Source organism: Syngnathus acus, chromosome 4, assembly GCF_901709675.1.
Source record: "Syngnathus acus chromosome 4, fSynAcu1.2, whole genome shotgun sequence".
Taxonomy (NCBI): Eukaryota; Metazoa; Chordata; class Actinopteri; order Syngnathiformes; family Syngnathidae; genus Syngnathus; species Syngnathus acus.
The window spans coordinates 10,850,305-10,861,695 of record NC_051090.1 but is presented as its reverse complement, the minus strand read 5'-3'; the positions used below and the strand labels follow the sequence as shown (position 1 = coordinate 10,861,695).

At 44.4% G+C, this 11,391-nt stretch overlaps 2 protein-coding genes across 5 annotated transcripts; both read right to left on the bottom strand.

The window, feature by feature from the left end:
- Positions 1 to 249: 249 nt before the first annotated feature.
- Positions 250 to 1,733, bottom strand: LOC119121695 (regulator of G-protein signaling 5-like). The gene is made up of 5 exons (XM_037249581.1): positions 1,611 to 1,733; positions 1,353 to 1,436; positions 1,205 to 1,266; positions 938 to 1,104; positions 250 to 846 (listed from the first exon to the last, which is right to left on the bottom strand). The coding sequence occupies exons 1-5, from the start codon at positions 1,652 to 1,654 to the stop codon at positions 631 to 633; spliced, it is 573 nt and encodes a 190-aa protein (XP_037105476.1). The 5' UTR covers positions 1,655 to 1,733; the 3' UTR covers positions 250 to 630.
- A 3,134-nt stretch (positions 1,734 to 4,867) lies between these two features.
- On the bottom strand, positions 4,868 to 10,446 carry LOC119121697 (regulator of G-protein signaling 8-like). Of its 4 annotated transcripts, none has more exons than XM_037249583.1 (7): positions 10,292 to 10,446; positions 9,627 to 9,948; positions 8,983 to 9,056; positions 7,130 to 7,240; positions 6,790 to 6,851; positions 5,925 to 6,091; positions 4,868 to 5,755 (listed from the first exon to the last, which is right to left on the bottom strand). In XM_037249583.1, the coding sequence occupies exons 3-7, from the start codon at positions 9,000 to 9,002 to the stop codon at positions 5,561 to 5,563; spliced, it is 555 nt and encodes a 184-aa protein (XP_037105478.1). In that variant the 5' UTR covers positions 9,003 to 9,056; positions 9,627 to 9,948; positions 10,292 to 10,446; the 3' UTR covers positions 4,868 to 5,560. The 4 variants fall into 4 exon arrangements, with proteins under 4 accessions (XP_037105478.1, XP_037105479.1, XP_037105480.1 ...); XM_037249584.1 differs by having other exon boundaries at positions 7,139 to 7,240; XM_037249585.1 differs by lacking the exon at positions 8,983 to 9,056.
- Between the last annotated feature and the right edge of the window lie 945 nt (positions 10,447 to 11,391).

The window sequence follows — 11,391 nt, the reverse complement described above, 5'->3', positions numbered from 1 at the left end:
TACAAGATAATATTGTGTATAGAATTTTTGATGCAACGTTCACCCATTTGCATCCACATCCTTATTAGGGTTGTGGGTGGGACTTATCCCAGCTGACTTGGGGGCAAGAGGCAGACTCCATCATGGAATGGTCAAATGCTGGGAAGGATCCCCTCAGGAAGGGAGATTTGATTTCCAAAGACGACATTCGGGTCTCCATCCAATTGCATTTTGTGAATATAACAGATGAGAAGAAAATGGAACACATTCTTGTTCAGTTTGTCAGGTTTATTTTCTGTTATGTAAAAATACAACCTTTATATAAATCGCCATGTATTAGTGAGGAGTGGCCACGATTCTTTTTAAATGCACAAAATCCACATCAATAAATACAAAACTTCATCATATCCCATTTTTCTTGTCAAAAACAGTGCTTACAAACAGACCCCCCCGCAAAAGAGCTTTTGCATTCCTCCCATATCTTCTGTCTTGATTATTTTGTGCCATTCCAAAGCAGCTGCCTTGACCCCCGCAGCGCTATCCAGGGATGTTCCAGTTGCGGAAACGGAATCCTGTGCTCTCTTTCCAGCGGGTCATTGAAGGGGAGACTTTTCTTGTCAGTGCGGCCGGACAGGCTTCATCGGCACCAGCTCAGGGCTTCCTCCCCAGCAGGGACAGTTTGCTGGGCTTGGCGCCTTGCTTGGCTTGACCCAGCAGATCCCCGAAAGCCGGCGAGCGCAGGAAACGTGGGTAGCAGTCTTTTGCCATGAGCATGTAGACCTTGTGCTGCGCCTGGTCGAAGCAGTGCGGCGACGGCGAGCTCATGTTGGCTCTGGTGATGTCACGGGTTTCGTGGTCAATGTTAATCTGGAAACCAAGACGGTGAGACGGAATTAAACACCAAGTCAAATAAGGCCTCCGCAAGTCCTCGTCAAATACAAGATTTGATTTGACTCACCTCCCGGGGAGCCTCGCTGCCGATGAATTCGTTGTAGATTTTGTGGGCTTTCGCAGGCAATTCGTCGAGACATTTGGTACTTCTGTAATCTTCACATGCAAAGTAGAACGCAATGTTCTCTTCGCTGAATTCGGATAGTAAGAAGGCAGTGAAAGCGCACAGTCCATCTGGGCCAAAAGAGGAAAAAACCCAGTTACAAATTGAACAACTACATTGAATCAGCTCAAAATGTCAAAACTGCTATTACGTGTGCAAAGACGTCCTTACATTTGCTCGACAGGAGTTGTTCAAATGATCCTTTCCACCTCATGCACTCCTCCAGGGTTGGCCTAGAACAAACAGTGCCTTGTCGTTAGACTTGACCAGATTGAAACACAGACTTGTTGACGGCTGGGGCTGGGAGAATTGCTCTTACTTGTTCTTTCCCATTTTACAGCTGAACAGACTCCTCTCGGATTTGTGCAAAAGGCTTCCCAGCCTGGCTTTCAGCTCTTTGGCCCTGCGGAGAAAATATTGAGAAGGTTACATTCGTACCCATTTGGATGTGACCTTGAGTGCAGCAAGCCGAACACATTTGTCATCAATGCCGCTCAAGTGAAACCTAAAAGCGATTTTATCTGCTCAGAGAAAATCAACTGTGATGGCTTGCTGATGATGCCTCCATTTTGCCTACCTTTCCAAGCAGCAGATGGGCATGGATGCGAGTGCTTTACACATAACAGCGGACTGTAGACGGTGCGGCTTGGCGTCTCTCCTGTGTGGGGCGGTGCTCAAATATCCGTGGGATCCGCGTCTGCGTGCCTGAAATCAGCCGAGAGAGCAGCTTTTATAGCAGGCGCCCGCGCCTCCCGTGTGTCATCAGACCTCGCAGCCAATCCCAGCGCGCCCATGGGTGAGAGTCACCGTCAAGTCAACACAAGGACATGAATGGAGGGGGCTTGCAAATTGCTATCAAATGATTGAAAACAGTAAACAATAAAGCCACTCTAATAAGCATGTCCTTGAATACTCCTTCTCTTACAAAACACTTTTAACACACGGAATAATAGTGAGATCAAACCAGAAATTTACTATACAAGAGAGGGGCCATTACAGGATATGCGGAAACTTAATATTTGGCAACATGAAGCACTCTGCTCTCTTAAGACCTGTAGTTGGGGGTTAAAGTTAAAGTTAAAGTCAAAGTCCCAATGATCGTCACACACACATCTGGGTGTGGTGAAATTTGTCCTCTGCATTTAACCCATCCCCGTGTGATTTTGATCCATCCCCTGGGGGAGAGGGGAGCAGTGAGCAGCAGCGGTGCCGCGCTCGGGAATCATTTGGTGATCTAACCCCCCAATTCCAACCCTTAATGCTGAGTGCCAAGCAGGGAGGCAATGGGTCCCATTTTTATAGTCTTTGGTATGACCCGACCTGATATTGAACTGGACCGGACCTGACCGGAACCGCGGCGCCGTCAAAATAGTGCAGACAGTTTGTCAACAACAATGCACAGCACTATATGGAGTACCGAGAAGCTTACATAAAGCTAGCGCTGAAGGCGTTTCAAAGAAATCGGAGAACAGCGGTGTGTGATGATGCACTCAGTTTCTTTCGTCCACGCAAAGTGTTTACTATCATTAGCCACAATTTGGTTCCCTCATGAGTGTATTAATATATGCAAGTTTGCCAATCGATTCTATTCAAACAGTTCCAGGAAGTCCTCCATGGTTTACAAGGTGGTTTCGAGTCGTCAAGCAACACGCAATGTATTTGTTTACCCCCCAAGGGGCCTCGCCATCAAGGAGTTTTTTGTTAACCACCTGGGTGACTTCAAATCCAGAAATAGGAGCCCCTCTCAGATAAATCCCCAGATTCTGCTTCCTCGTGCCTCTGGAACCGAGGAGCTCTTCTAGGTATCAAAGTTTGTCTTGCGTTTAAAAGCTAAGGGCAATTGTGCTCAGTTTCACATCACTACGAGTAAAACAGACCCCAGAACCTTGTGCACAAAAACATTTGGCCGACATTTGGTGTCCCAAGACCACGTGTGCATCACTAGATATGTTGCCTGAACTAATATGGAGAGGATGGAAATGAAAAAAGAGTTGCCTTGGGGAAGCCGGCCTCTTACTCATGAACTCGTTCGATGATGTCAGCTCACCTTTTGTGCCCGTCACAATGGCAACCGGAAGAGAGAGAAAGGAAGGAGGAAATAAAGAATAAAATCGTTTCTTTCAACATTGCTGAGCTTCCCTTTGTGCTTGAAGTTGGCTGATGCAGCCGATGTAGCTGACGCGCACAAGATTTGCTCGCGCTCCACAATAAACTCCAGCGTATTTTTCAGATTGTAAAGTGCACTTCAATTCCTTTACATTTCTCAGAAATCGACAGTTTGCCTCATGTATGCTACCCGAATTGATTAAATTTGGCCTCATTTTGTTGTACTGGCTTGATCCCCTTCAGTGTTAAGAAGAATATACATGTAAAAACTATGATTTGTGTTGACTTGTTGGGAGCTTCAGCTTGAGGCCATTTCAGACCATCCAAACTGACGCTTTACTCAAGCCCGATACCGTGACTTGTAACAAAAGCTGTGACTTACCCTTACGTCACCTGAGAAGGCATTCTGTTTGTCCATAGCCGTTGAAAGACGTTATCTCATCTGAAGCTCAGCATGGGTTTTGTTTATAATCCCTTTCCAAGCCAAGAAATGAAGGCTGCCCCGAAATGTTGCCAGAGAGGATAATCAAATTAATTTGAGGATACGGCCACACTGGCAAATTGAAAGCTCCAGAACAAAAGGCCAGCTCCGAGAACTACTGGGAACATCTTTTTGAAAGAAATTAAAAGGACCTAGAATGAACCTCTTTGCATCTTACAGAGAGGCTTTCACCTAGAAAAGTAGGTCAGGAAACGTACAACGCTTCTGTAAGGACAAATTAGAAGTGGACAAGCCGCATGATGGCAAGAAAAACAGAAAGACAATAGCTGCATCGTGCGTGGTGGATATGATCGGAAGAGTAATAAAGAAGCATGATGATCGTCCTGGCTGTTGAGCACAAAAGCATCACAAATGTGTTCTCACGACCCGCGGCTACGTGAAGCGGGACACCCGGTTGGTGACCTAATAAAGAATTTAAAAAACAGGACGTTATGTCAACAAAAAACAAAACGTACGCCGCATGTTACTACCAACATCTCATTGTGACATTTATTTCAGGCGTCTGACAATATGAATAACACCTGAAAAAGAGTAATTTCATTAAAAAATGATTGAAAATATTTTCATCTTTGAAGAACTGGGATATTTCCCTTTTCCAAGCAAAACTCTTCCACAATCAAAGAGAAGAAAACATTTCGTTGTCATTTCACAAATCACATCCGGCAAACAGCGAGCGTCCGCCCTAATCACTTCCTCGGAAAGCGTTTACTTTATGGCAAAACTCTCGCATGCAGCTGTGCTACATCAGTAGATGCAAATGTCATAAATGAAGAAAAACGGTGGAGCACTTGCTCACGTGTGTTGCACTTGCTCACGTGTGTTGCTTGGGTGTCACTTTGCGTGTGAGAAAACAAAGCCAGACAATCGTCTTATGGGAAGCGTTCGTCTCTTGTTTGTTTTGGAAGCGTGGGCAGAAAGAAAACAACGTTGCGGTCAAAGCTCAATGCCAGCGGAAGAAGCTATAATGTTTCCCGACATATCACTGTTTTTGTTTTGATCTGAAGGCCTCGCTGTGCTGTGATGCAGCGACGGCTTGCGATTGGTTGAGACAAATCTGGTCGTATGTGTTTCACCGTTCGTCGAGGCCTGAGACATCCATGCAGCACGTCAAATCGTAGTTTATATTTTTGATTTGGAATTTGTTCTCGGCCACTGTGTGTGTGGTCTCTGCGGGGTTGTGTTCGGCAGCATGCACGCTGCAACTTGTGTTGTTTTTTTGTCCAATGGTCTGATGGCACTCTGGGGAGCTGATGAAGAGCCTCCAGCAGGACGAGCCAGATGGTCGCAAAGATTGTTAAATAACCACTTGAGAGCGTTATTTCATTCAACTGTAACTCTCTTGGATGTATTTAGACAAAGTTTCGCAAACCTGAAAATATGAAGAAGAAAAAAAAAAGTCTTCTGCCTTCCTTTCCATCTCGTGCCCACACAGTCACAATAAGAGCTTATAGTAAGAATCATGTGCTACGCAAATATTCAGTTTTATTCAGCTCACAGTTTGGTTTACTTGAGTCATGCATGAGAGAATATGTAATGGACAGCAAAATCATATCTCCCACTTCAGAGAACTAAAATGTGTTCAAACTGACGGACAACATTGATAAGTTTGCTATTCTTCAAAACAAACTAAAGTGAGGGATAGAAAAATAAAAGCCAACACAGATGAGGAAAAGGTCACCAAATTCTTTTGGCCAGGCAAGATCCAGTAGCTCAAGATCGCTTTGAACTTGTCATTCACCGAATGACTTTGTAGGCGGGGCTAACATTATCATCCGTCCACGTTTCCGTTTTGCAAAGGACTCGCATGCACGGATGGATGGACCTGCTGGAGAAGACACTCAAGCACGTCTATTTGTCTCTTCACAAGTGGTTTCAAAGGTTGGAGGCGTTGCAGTTTCGATGGCTGTCCCTTTGTTGGATCAGAGCGATCGACGTTGGCCGCGGTCGTGAGTCCTTTTGACAATGTCCTGGTACAGCTTGCTTTTGAGGAATCGCGGGTACGAATCCTTCTCCATCAGACTGTAGATGAGAGCTTGAGCTTCATTCAGGCTGCCAGGGTAGGGCTCCTCCAGGCTCTGTCTGGTCTTCTCCCTGGTCTGGTGGTCCATGTTGACCTGGCGCAAGAATGCCATCAGTGGTGCTTTTGGAGAACAAAACTTTCCTTAAAATGCAATTGCGTCCAATCAGCTTTGACACTTTTACACACTTTGCCATTTCTGCCTGGCAACAGCACTTCTCACTAAATTGTTTCTTTCGCATTCCCATTGCAGGAGCACCACTGACCTCTCTCGGTGCCTCAACATCAATGAATTCCTTGAAGATCTTATTTGCTTTGGACAAAAGTTTGGTTGAGCTCTTGATTTTTTTGTAGTCCTCGCAGGCCATCCAAAACTCGATGTTTTCGTCGCTAAACTCACTTTTGAGAAACGTTCGGAAGGCGGCCAGGCCATCTGGACAAAAGACGGAAACAGAGTTAAACGTAATGACTATTGCGAGGCAGCATATTCTTCAGGCGCTTTTATCAGGTGATGCACAGCTTAGACTCTTGTTCCCAGAAACGGGCTTTGTTTGTTAGAACACAGACAAATCAACAACCCCCGCCCCCCCCTTCAATCTTTCTTCATTAGTGCAGATAAATGATCAATTTATGTGCAAGCGCAGAGCAAGGGCATGTTTTTCTCCAAGCGCCATGTCACGTTGACCCGTTGCTTCCATCCTTCTCGTCTCGCTTGTTTACAGAGCGCTCAGCACAGCTCGGCCGGCTTGTCTGTAAATATGCAACGTTCTTGGTGCGAGCTTCACAACACGCTGTTTTGTGCAAGGCCGTATCCTTTTGTTCGGTTAGATTGACATCAATATTCATCACGACGACGCCAGGAATCACCGAATATCTTTAGCTGTGGGCTGAATTCAAGAATCCTTCCTCTGTTCTTCTTACCTGCGAAATGTTTGTTTTTTTCCGTCTTAATCCTCGTGCCTGGAAGTTGAGCAATATCTACCAGATGTGACCCATTTGGACACTTGCAACATTTGGGCGAGCTGAATTCACCCATTTGAATTTGATTTGTCATTTCAACAAGGTTTTATGTTATCATGGCACAATGCATGTGAATGGCAAGCCCCCCCAAACAGAAAGCTATTTACTTACATTTGTGGGACAGAACGTGATCAAATGATTCAGACCATCCAACAACCTCGTCTGTTGACAATCTGACGGAGAGAGAAAAAAAACGCCACGGCAAGAATGGCGGTCATGCATTTTAATGGTTTACGTAATAGTGAAAGGCAGCATGATTAAATGCATCATGTAGCCTGTGCTCAATCCAGAGTGGTTGCAACTAAATTGTGTTTGCTGGGTACGAATGACGGCCAATACTGGTCAGAAAATGGATGGATGGATGGATGGATGGATGGATGGATGGATGGATGGATGGATGGATGGATAGATGGACGGATGGACGGATAGCCAGACAGATGGACGAACTCACTTCAAACACCTGGCAGTCGTTTCATGGGCTGGAGGCAGAAACTCTGACAAGTCACTGTAGGAGTCAGATTTGTGAGATAAACATCCTAATCTGGTCTTCATGGTGCTAATCCTGTCGAATGAAGATAAAAACGTTTACTTGGCATCAGAAAAATATTGTTTTGCCAAATGTTTGTTTCTCTGCTCTTTTCTAGGTTTGCCCATTTATGAAAACGTCAGACAAAACATTTAAGGTTCATTTTATAATGTTAAAACATGCCTTTCTATATGAGCTCTAACAATTATTTGTGAGTTAATAATGTGTTGGGAAGCTAGTGGAGGTTGTTCTTAGGTGATTGGGGCCAAGTTACGCTGTCTGGGCTGTGAGGAGGTGCGCCACAAAAAAAAAAAAAAAAAACGCTTCTTGGGCTGGACACTACCGGCAATTCACTCTAAAACAGTGGTTCTTAACCCCCTAGGGGTGCGAGAATGCTTCCTAGGGGGTGCGAAGATACCCTGGGGGTCGGGTAACCGAAAAAAGTGAAAAATTCTGGAAGTCAAGAAGTCATTGTGTTAATCGGAATTAGGGATAATGCTAATTAAGCCTTATAGCTGTAAAGTAAACCAATTATTATTATAATAATTATTTAGGGTTAGGGGTGCGAGAACTGGTTGGTGAATTGAATGGGGTGCGAACAAGGAAAAAGGTTAAGAACCACTGCCCTAAAACTTTGTGGACTTGACTAGTCCCTGATTGACCCAATCCGGGAGGACACAGAAATACTTGGGCAGTTTTGTTTGGATCGATGAGCTGCTGGACTGAAGGCTATTTTGGGGTCTTTTTAATCACTTTTGGAATGCGTGTCAAAAGTGCTGCCCTAGAAACACGCCTGTTACATAGCAGAAAGCACACGCACTGGACTGAAAACGCAGATGTGCCCGTCATCTGCATGTGAGTCATAATCTCAAGGTGAATTTCATTTACTAATTGAACTACGAATGGATTTTCAGCAAGGATTGGAGAAATCAAAGGTTGCCTTTTATGTCACCACTCGCTAAAAATAGCAAAGCGCTACATTGAGGATTCCGCTTCCTTGCCAAAGCACTATTTCTGCACGTAGGGATGGTGTCTTTTTTGTGTCTGCGCGTCTTGACCCACTTAAGTCAGTATCTTATAAAAGCAACCACACATACTGTAGGCGCAACTGAAATGTCTTCTGTATACATGTGACGGATTTCAAAAACTCGTGCGTTCCCAGATGATGGTATGTCAAGTGAGGACACAACACTGACCAATCGGCAGATTCAAAGTCATTTTCATGCATAGAGGTAAGAAATGGCTCCGCTTTGTATTTTCCAAAGCAGCTTCCTCTCTGCTCTCTTGTGATGAATCTGTCTCGAGTTGCGGTCGGGTGCAGACACGTGCTTCAGTTGAACTATTTATAAGAATATCCTGACAAATGTGTGTTGTCAGGAGGAAACAGAGCATGTTCTATTCAGCCATGCAGCAAAGGCTGGCTGGCTGGCTCCCGGAGGGAAGCAGCTAAAAATAGCAACCGCTGACACACCTCTCCAGTTGGAGAGAACGCGCTACGTTTGCTTGTTCTCCTTCAAAGATGCACGCGGGGTTGCTCGGTGCCCATCACATCGTCCATGTCGACTAACATGCTGCAATTCAGTTGTCCTCATTTTGGATGTGCATAAAACAGCTTTGCTTAACAAGCAGTTGCAGCAAACAGTTCCGAGGTTGGGGGTTCTAATCCCATCTCAAAGACAGTTTTAGCTCCACTAATAATCCGGTACCCGTCGAATGCTACAACTGAGCCCTCAAAAATTTTGGTTCATTATGTTGGTGCCGGAGCACGTCTAGTTTATCATGTTTTTGAATTTACCATCCAGTTTATCAAACTTGGAAATGGCTGATGGAAGGTAGGAGAGTCTGCTGTCGTCTGACGAGTCCATGTTGGTTTTGGAGATCAGAAAATACAAACAAGGCAACTTTATTGATATAATAATATATGATTGATTTCACAGCATTCCAAGTGCTTCAGCAATTAGTGTCCATGGTTGCCAAATGCTTCTTGAGCGTCGCTAAATGCAAAGGTGAGTCGTAAAAACACCTTCCGTGTCCCAACTTTTTGGGAATGTGTTGCAGGCGCCAAATTTAAAATGAATCCATATTGGCAAAACACAGTACAATTTGTTTTGCCAATTTATCAGTTGGAACACCAAAACATTGAAAGTTGTTGTGTATTCCATTGAAAAGGATTTGCAGATGTCTGTTATTAAATGGATTTCATTTACATTCAAATTTCACTGGAATTGGGGTTTGTGTCACTTAATTTGAGCTATCAACCAAAGCGACTCTCCGTCATCATTTTTTTTTTTCTTCCCCTAATTCGACTGAAAGCTGCAGATAATAATCAGGCTGCATGCCGTCAACGATTCATTTAATACTTTGAGCTGCACGTTCAGACAAGGCCGGCTTACATAACAGAAAATGGATATTAATCCTTTACCTGGATCTGTTGAGTCTGTGCAGGGCAGATGATGTACTTTGTCTCCCTTCTTTTTTTTATTTTTTATTGCAGGCTGTCCGGAAGGCGTCTTCTAGTAAAGTGCTCGCTGATTCCGCCCCTGTTGCGTGCATGAATGTGCCTAGCTCAGAAGCGATGATGGGATCTTTGTCAAATTGCCGTCTGTGAGCAAGCGGCGGTGGCAGCAGTAGCAACAGCGGCAGCAGCATGCTCAGCGGTGCGAAATGTGGGAGAGAAGCGAGAGACAGAGGGGGCGGTTGCCAAGTGCCTTATGGGCATTATGCTAGCTCCAGGAGATGGAATTCTGCAAAGTAAGATGGGGGAAAAGCAATATAGTAGATGACACTACATTGTAACTTTGCAATTGAATACGTTGGTTGTAGCAGCTCCCTTATATGGTTGATGCCTAAATGAAGCGCAACTACGCGCTGATGTCAATTGGACCATGTCAAAGCAGTTTCATGTGCACACGGAATGTTTTGTGGAATTTTAACTCTTCAGAACAAAGTGCCACCTTCATCTGGTGCAATATTGGCATCACTCCGTGGCAGATTTTTCTCATTGCAAGAAAACTTAGTGAGATGCATATTTGCCGACTGTCCCAGAGGTCGATCAGTTTTGAGTGTGACTGACTGGCGGAGCCTTACCAAAGTGAACTGAGGTGTTATATAACGCTTTGGCGTGCACGTTGCTTCCGTCTCTCTTTGCCCCTGATATCCTCCATCACGCAGACTGATGATTATTGGGCTGATCCTGGGCTCGTAGATCGGACGTATACCCTCTGATCAGCCTCGCACAAATACCCAAAAACCTGTCATTTGCGATGCCTCCTGTTTTGCCGTTTGGTGATGCTGCTCTCTAGTGGTCATAAGGAGATAGCACACATTCAGGGACGTTTTACAGCTGACTACTGTTGTTTTTATGGCGTTTATTAGATAAAATCGAGATGAGAAAAATGTGAAGATTAGGGATATTTTGCTAGCTGGTACATCTCTTTCTTAGTATTTTTTTCAGACAATTGGTCAAAGGGCCTCTACCATTTTCTTCTAATTTGCATGCATACAAAAACAAAAAAGCAAATAGGAAATTACGTCAAACAATTCAAAACGGCTTATGGAATAAACTTGTCACTTGCTTGCTGTGTACAACATTATCAAAGTCAATGACGTCAATAATCCTTGACGTTTTTTGTCCACGCCTCACAGAATGTGATGTTCTCATTTCAGCCAGAAGATGGCAAAGCACAACAATCTCAGTGACGTCATAACACTTATTTTGGAGACAAGTGCATTTGGGATCAGTTCTATTATTTGGGGCATGGTGACCCAGTCCTTTCATTTCTGATGAGCTTATCAAGATTGAAATCACCGTGATTTTGAAATCTTATAACTGACTAAATTCTGGGCCCATCCACCTAGGACACATACAAAAATAAAATTATGATTTTGGAATGATACAAGCCTTTGGGGAAAGACGAGGCTTTAGCGTGACTGCATGTTACGTGCAGCTGTTTACAAGCGAGTTGCATGCAGTTTACACAAAGTAATTGCCTTTGGCTGCAAGCGGGGGAATACACAAATATATGGGCGTGCACTACAATCAATAAAAGTGCACGGGCTGGATGGCAGCAGCTGCTCTCTACCCAGTTGAAGATTAAGCGATTAAATAGCCAAACTAATGTTGTTGCTATGTCTTCTATGCTCCAGGGGCTGTGAAATACGGACTATGGAAAAATAATGTCCACAGT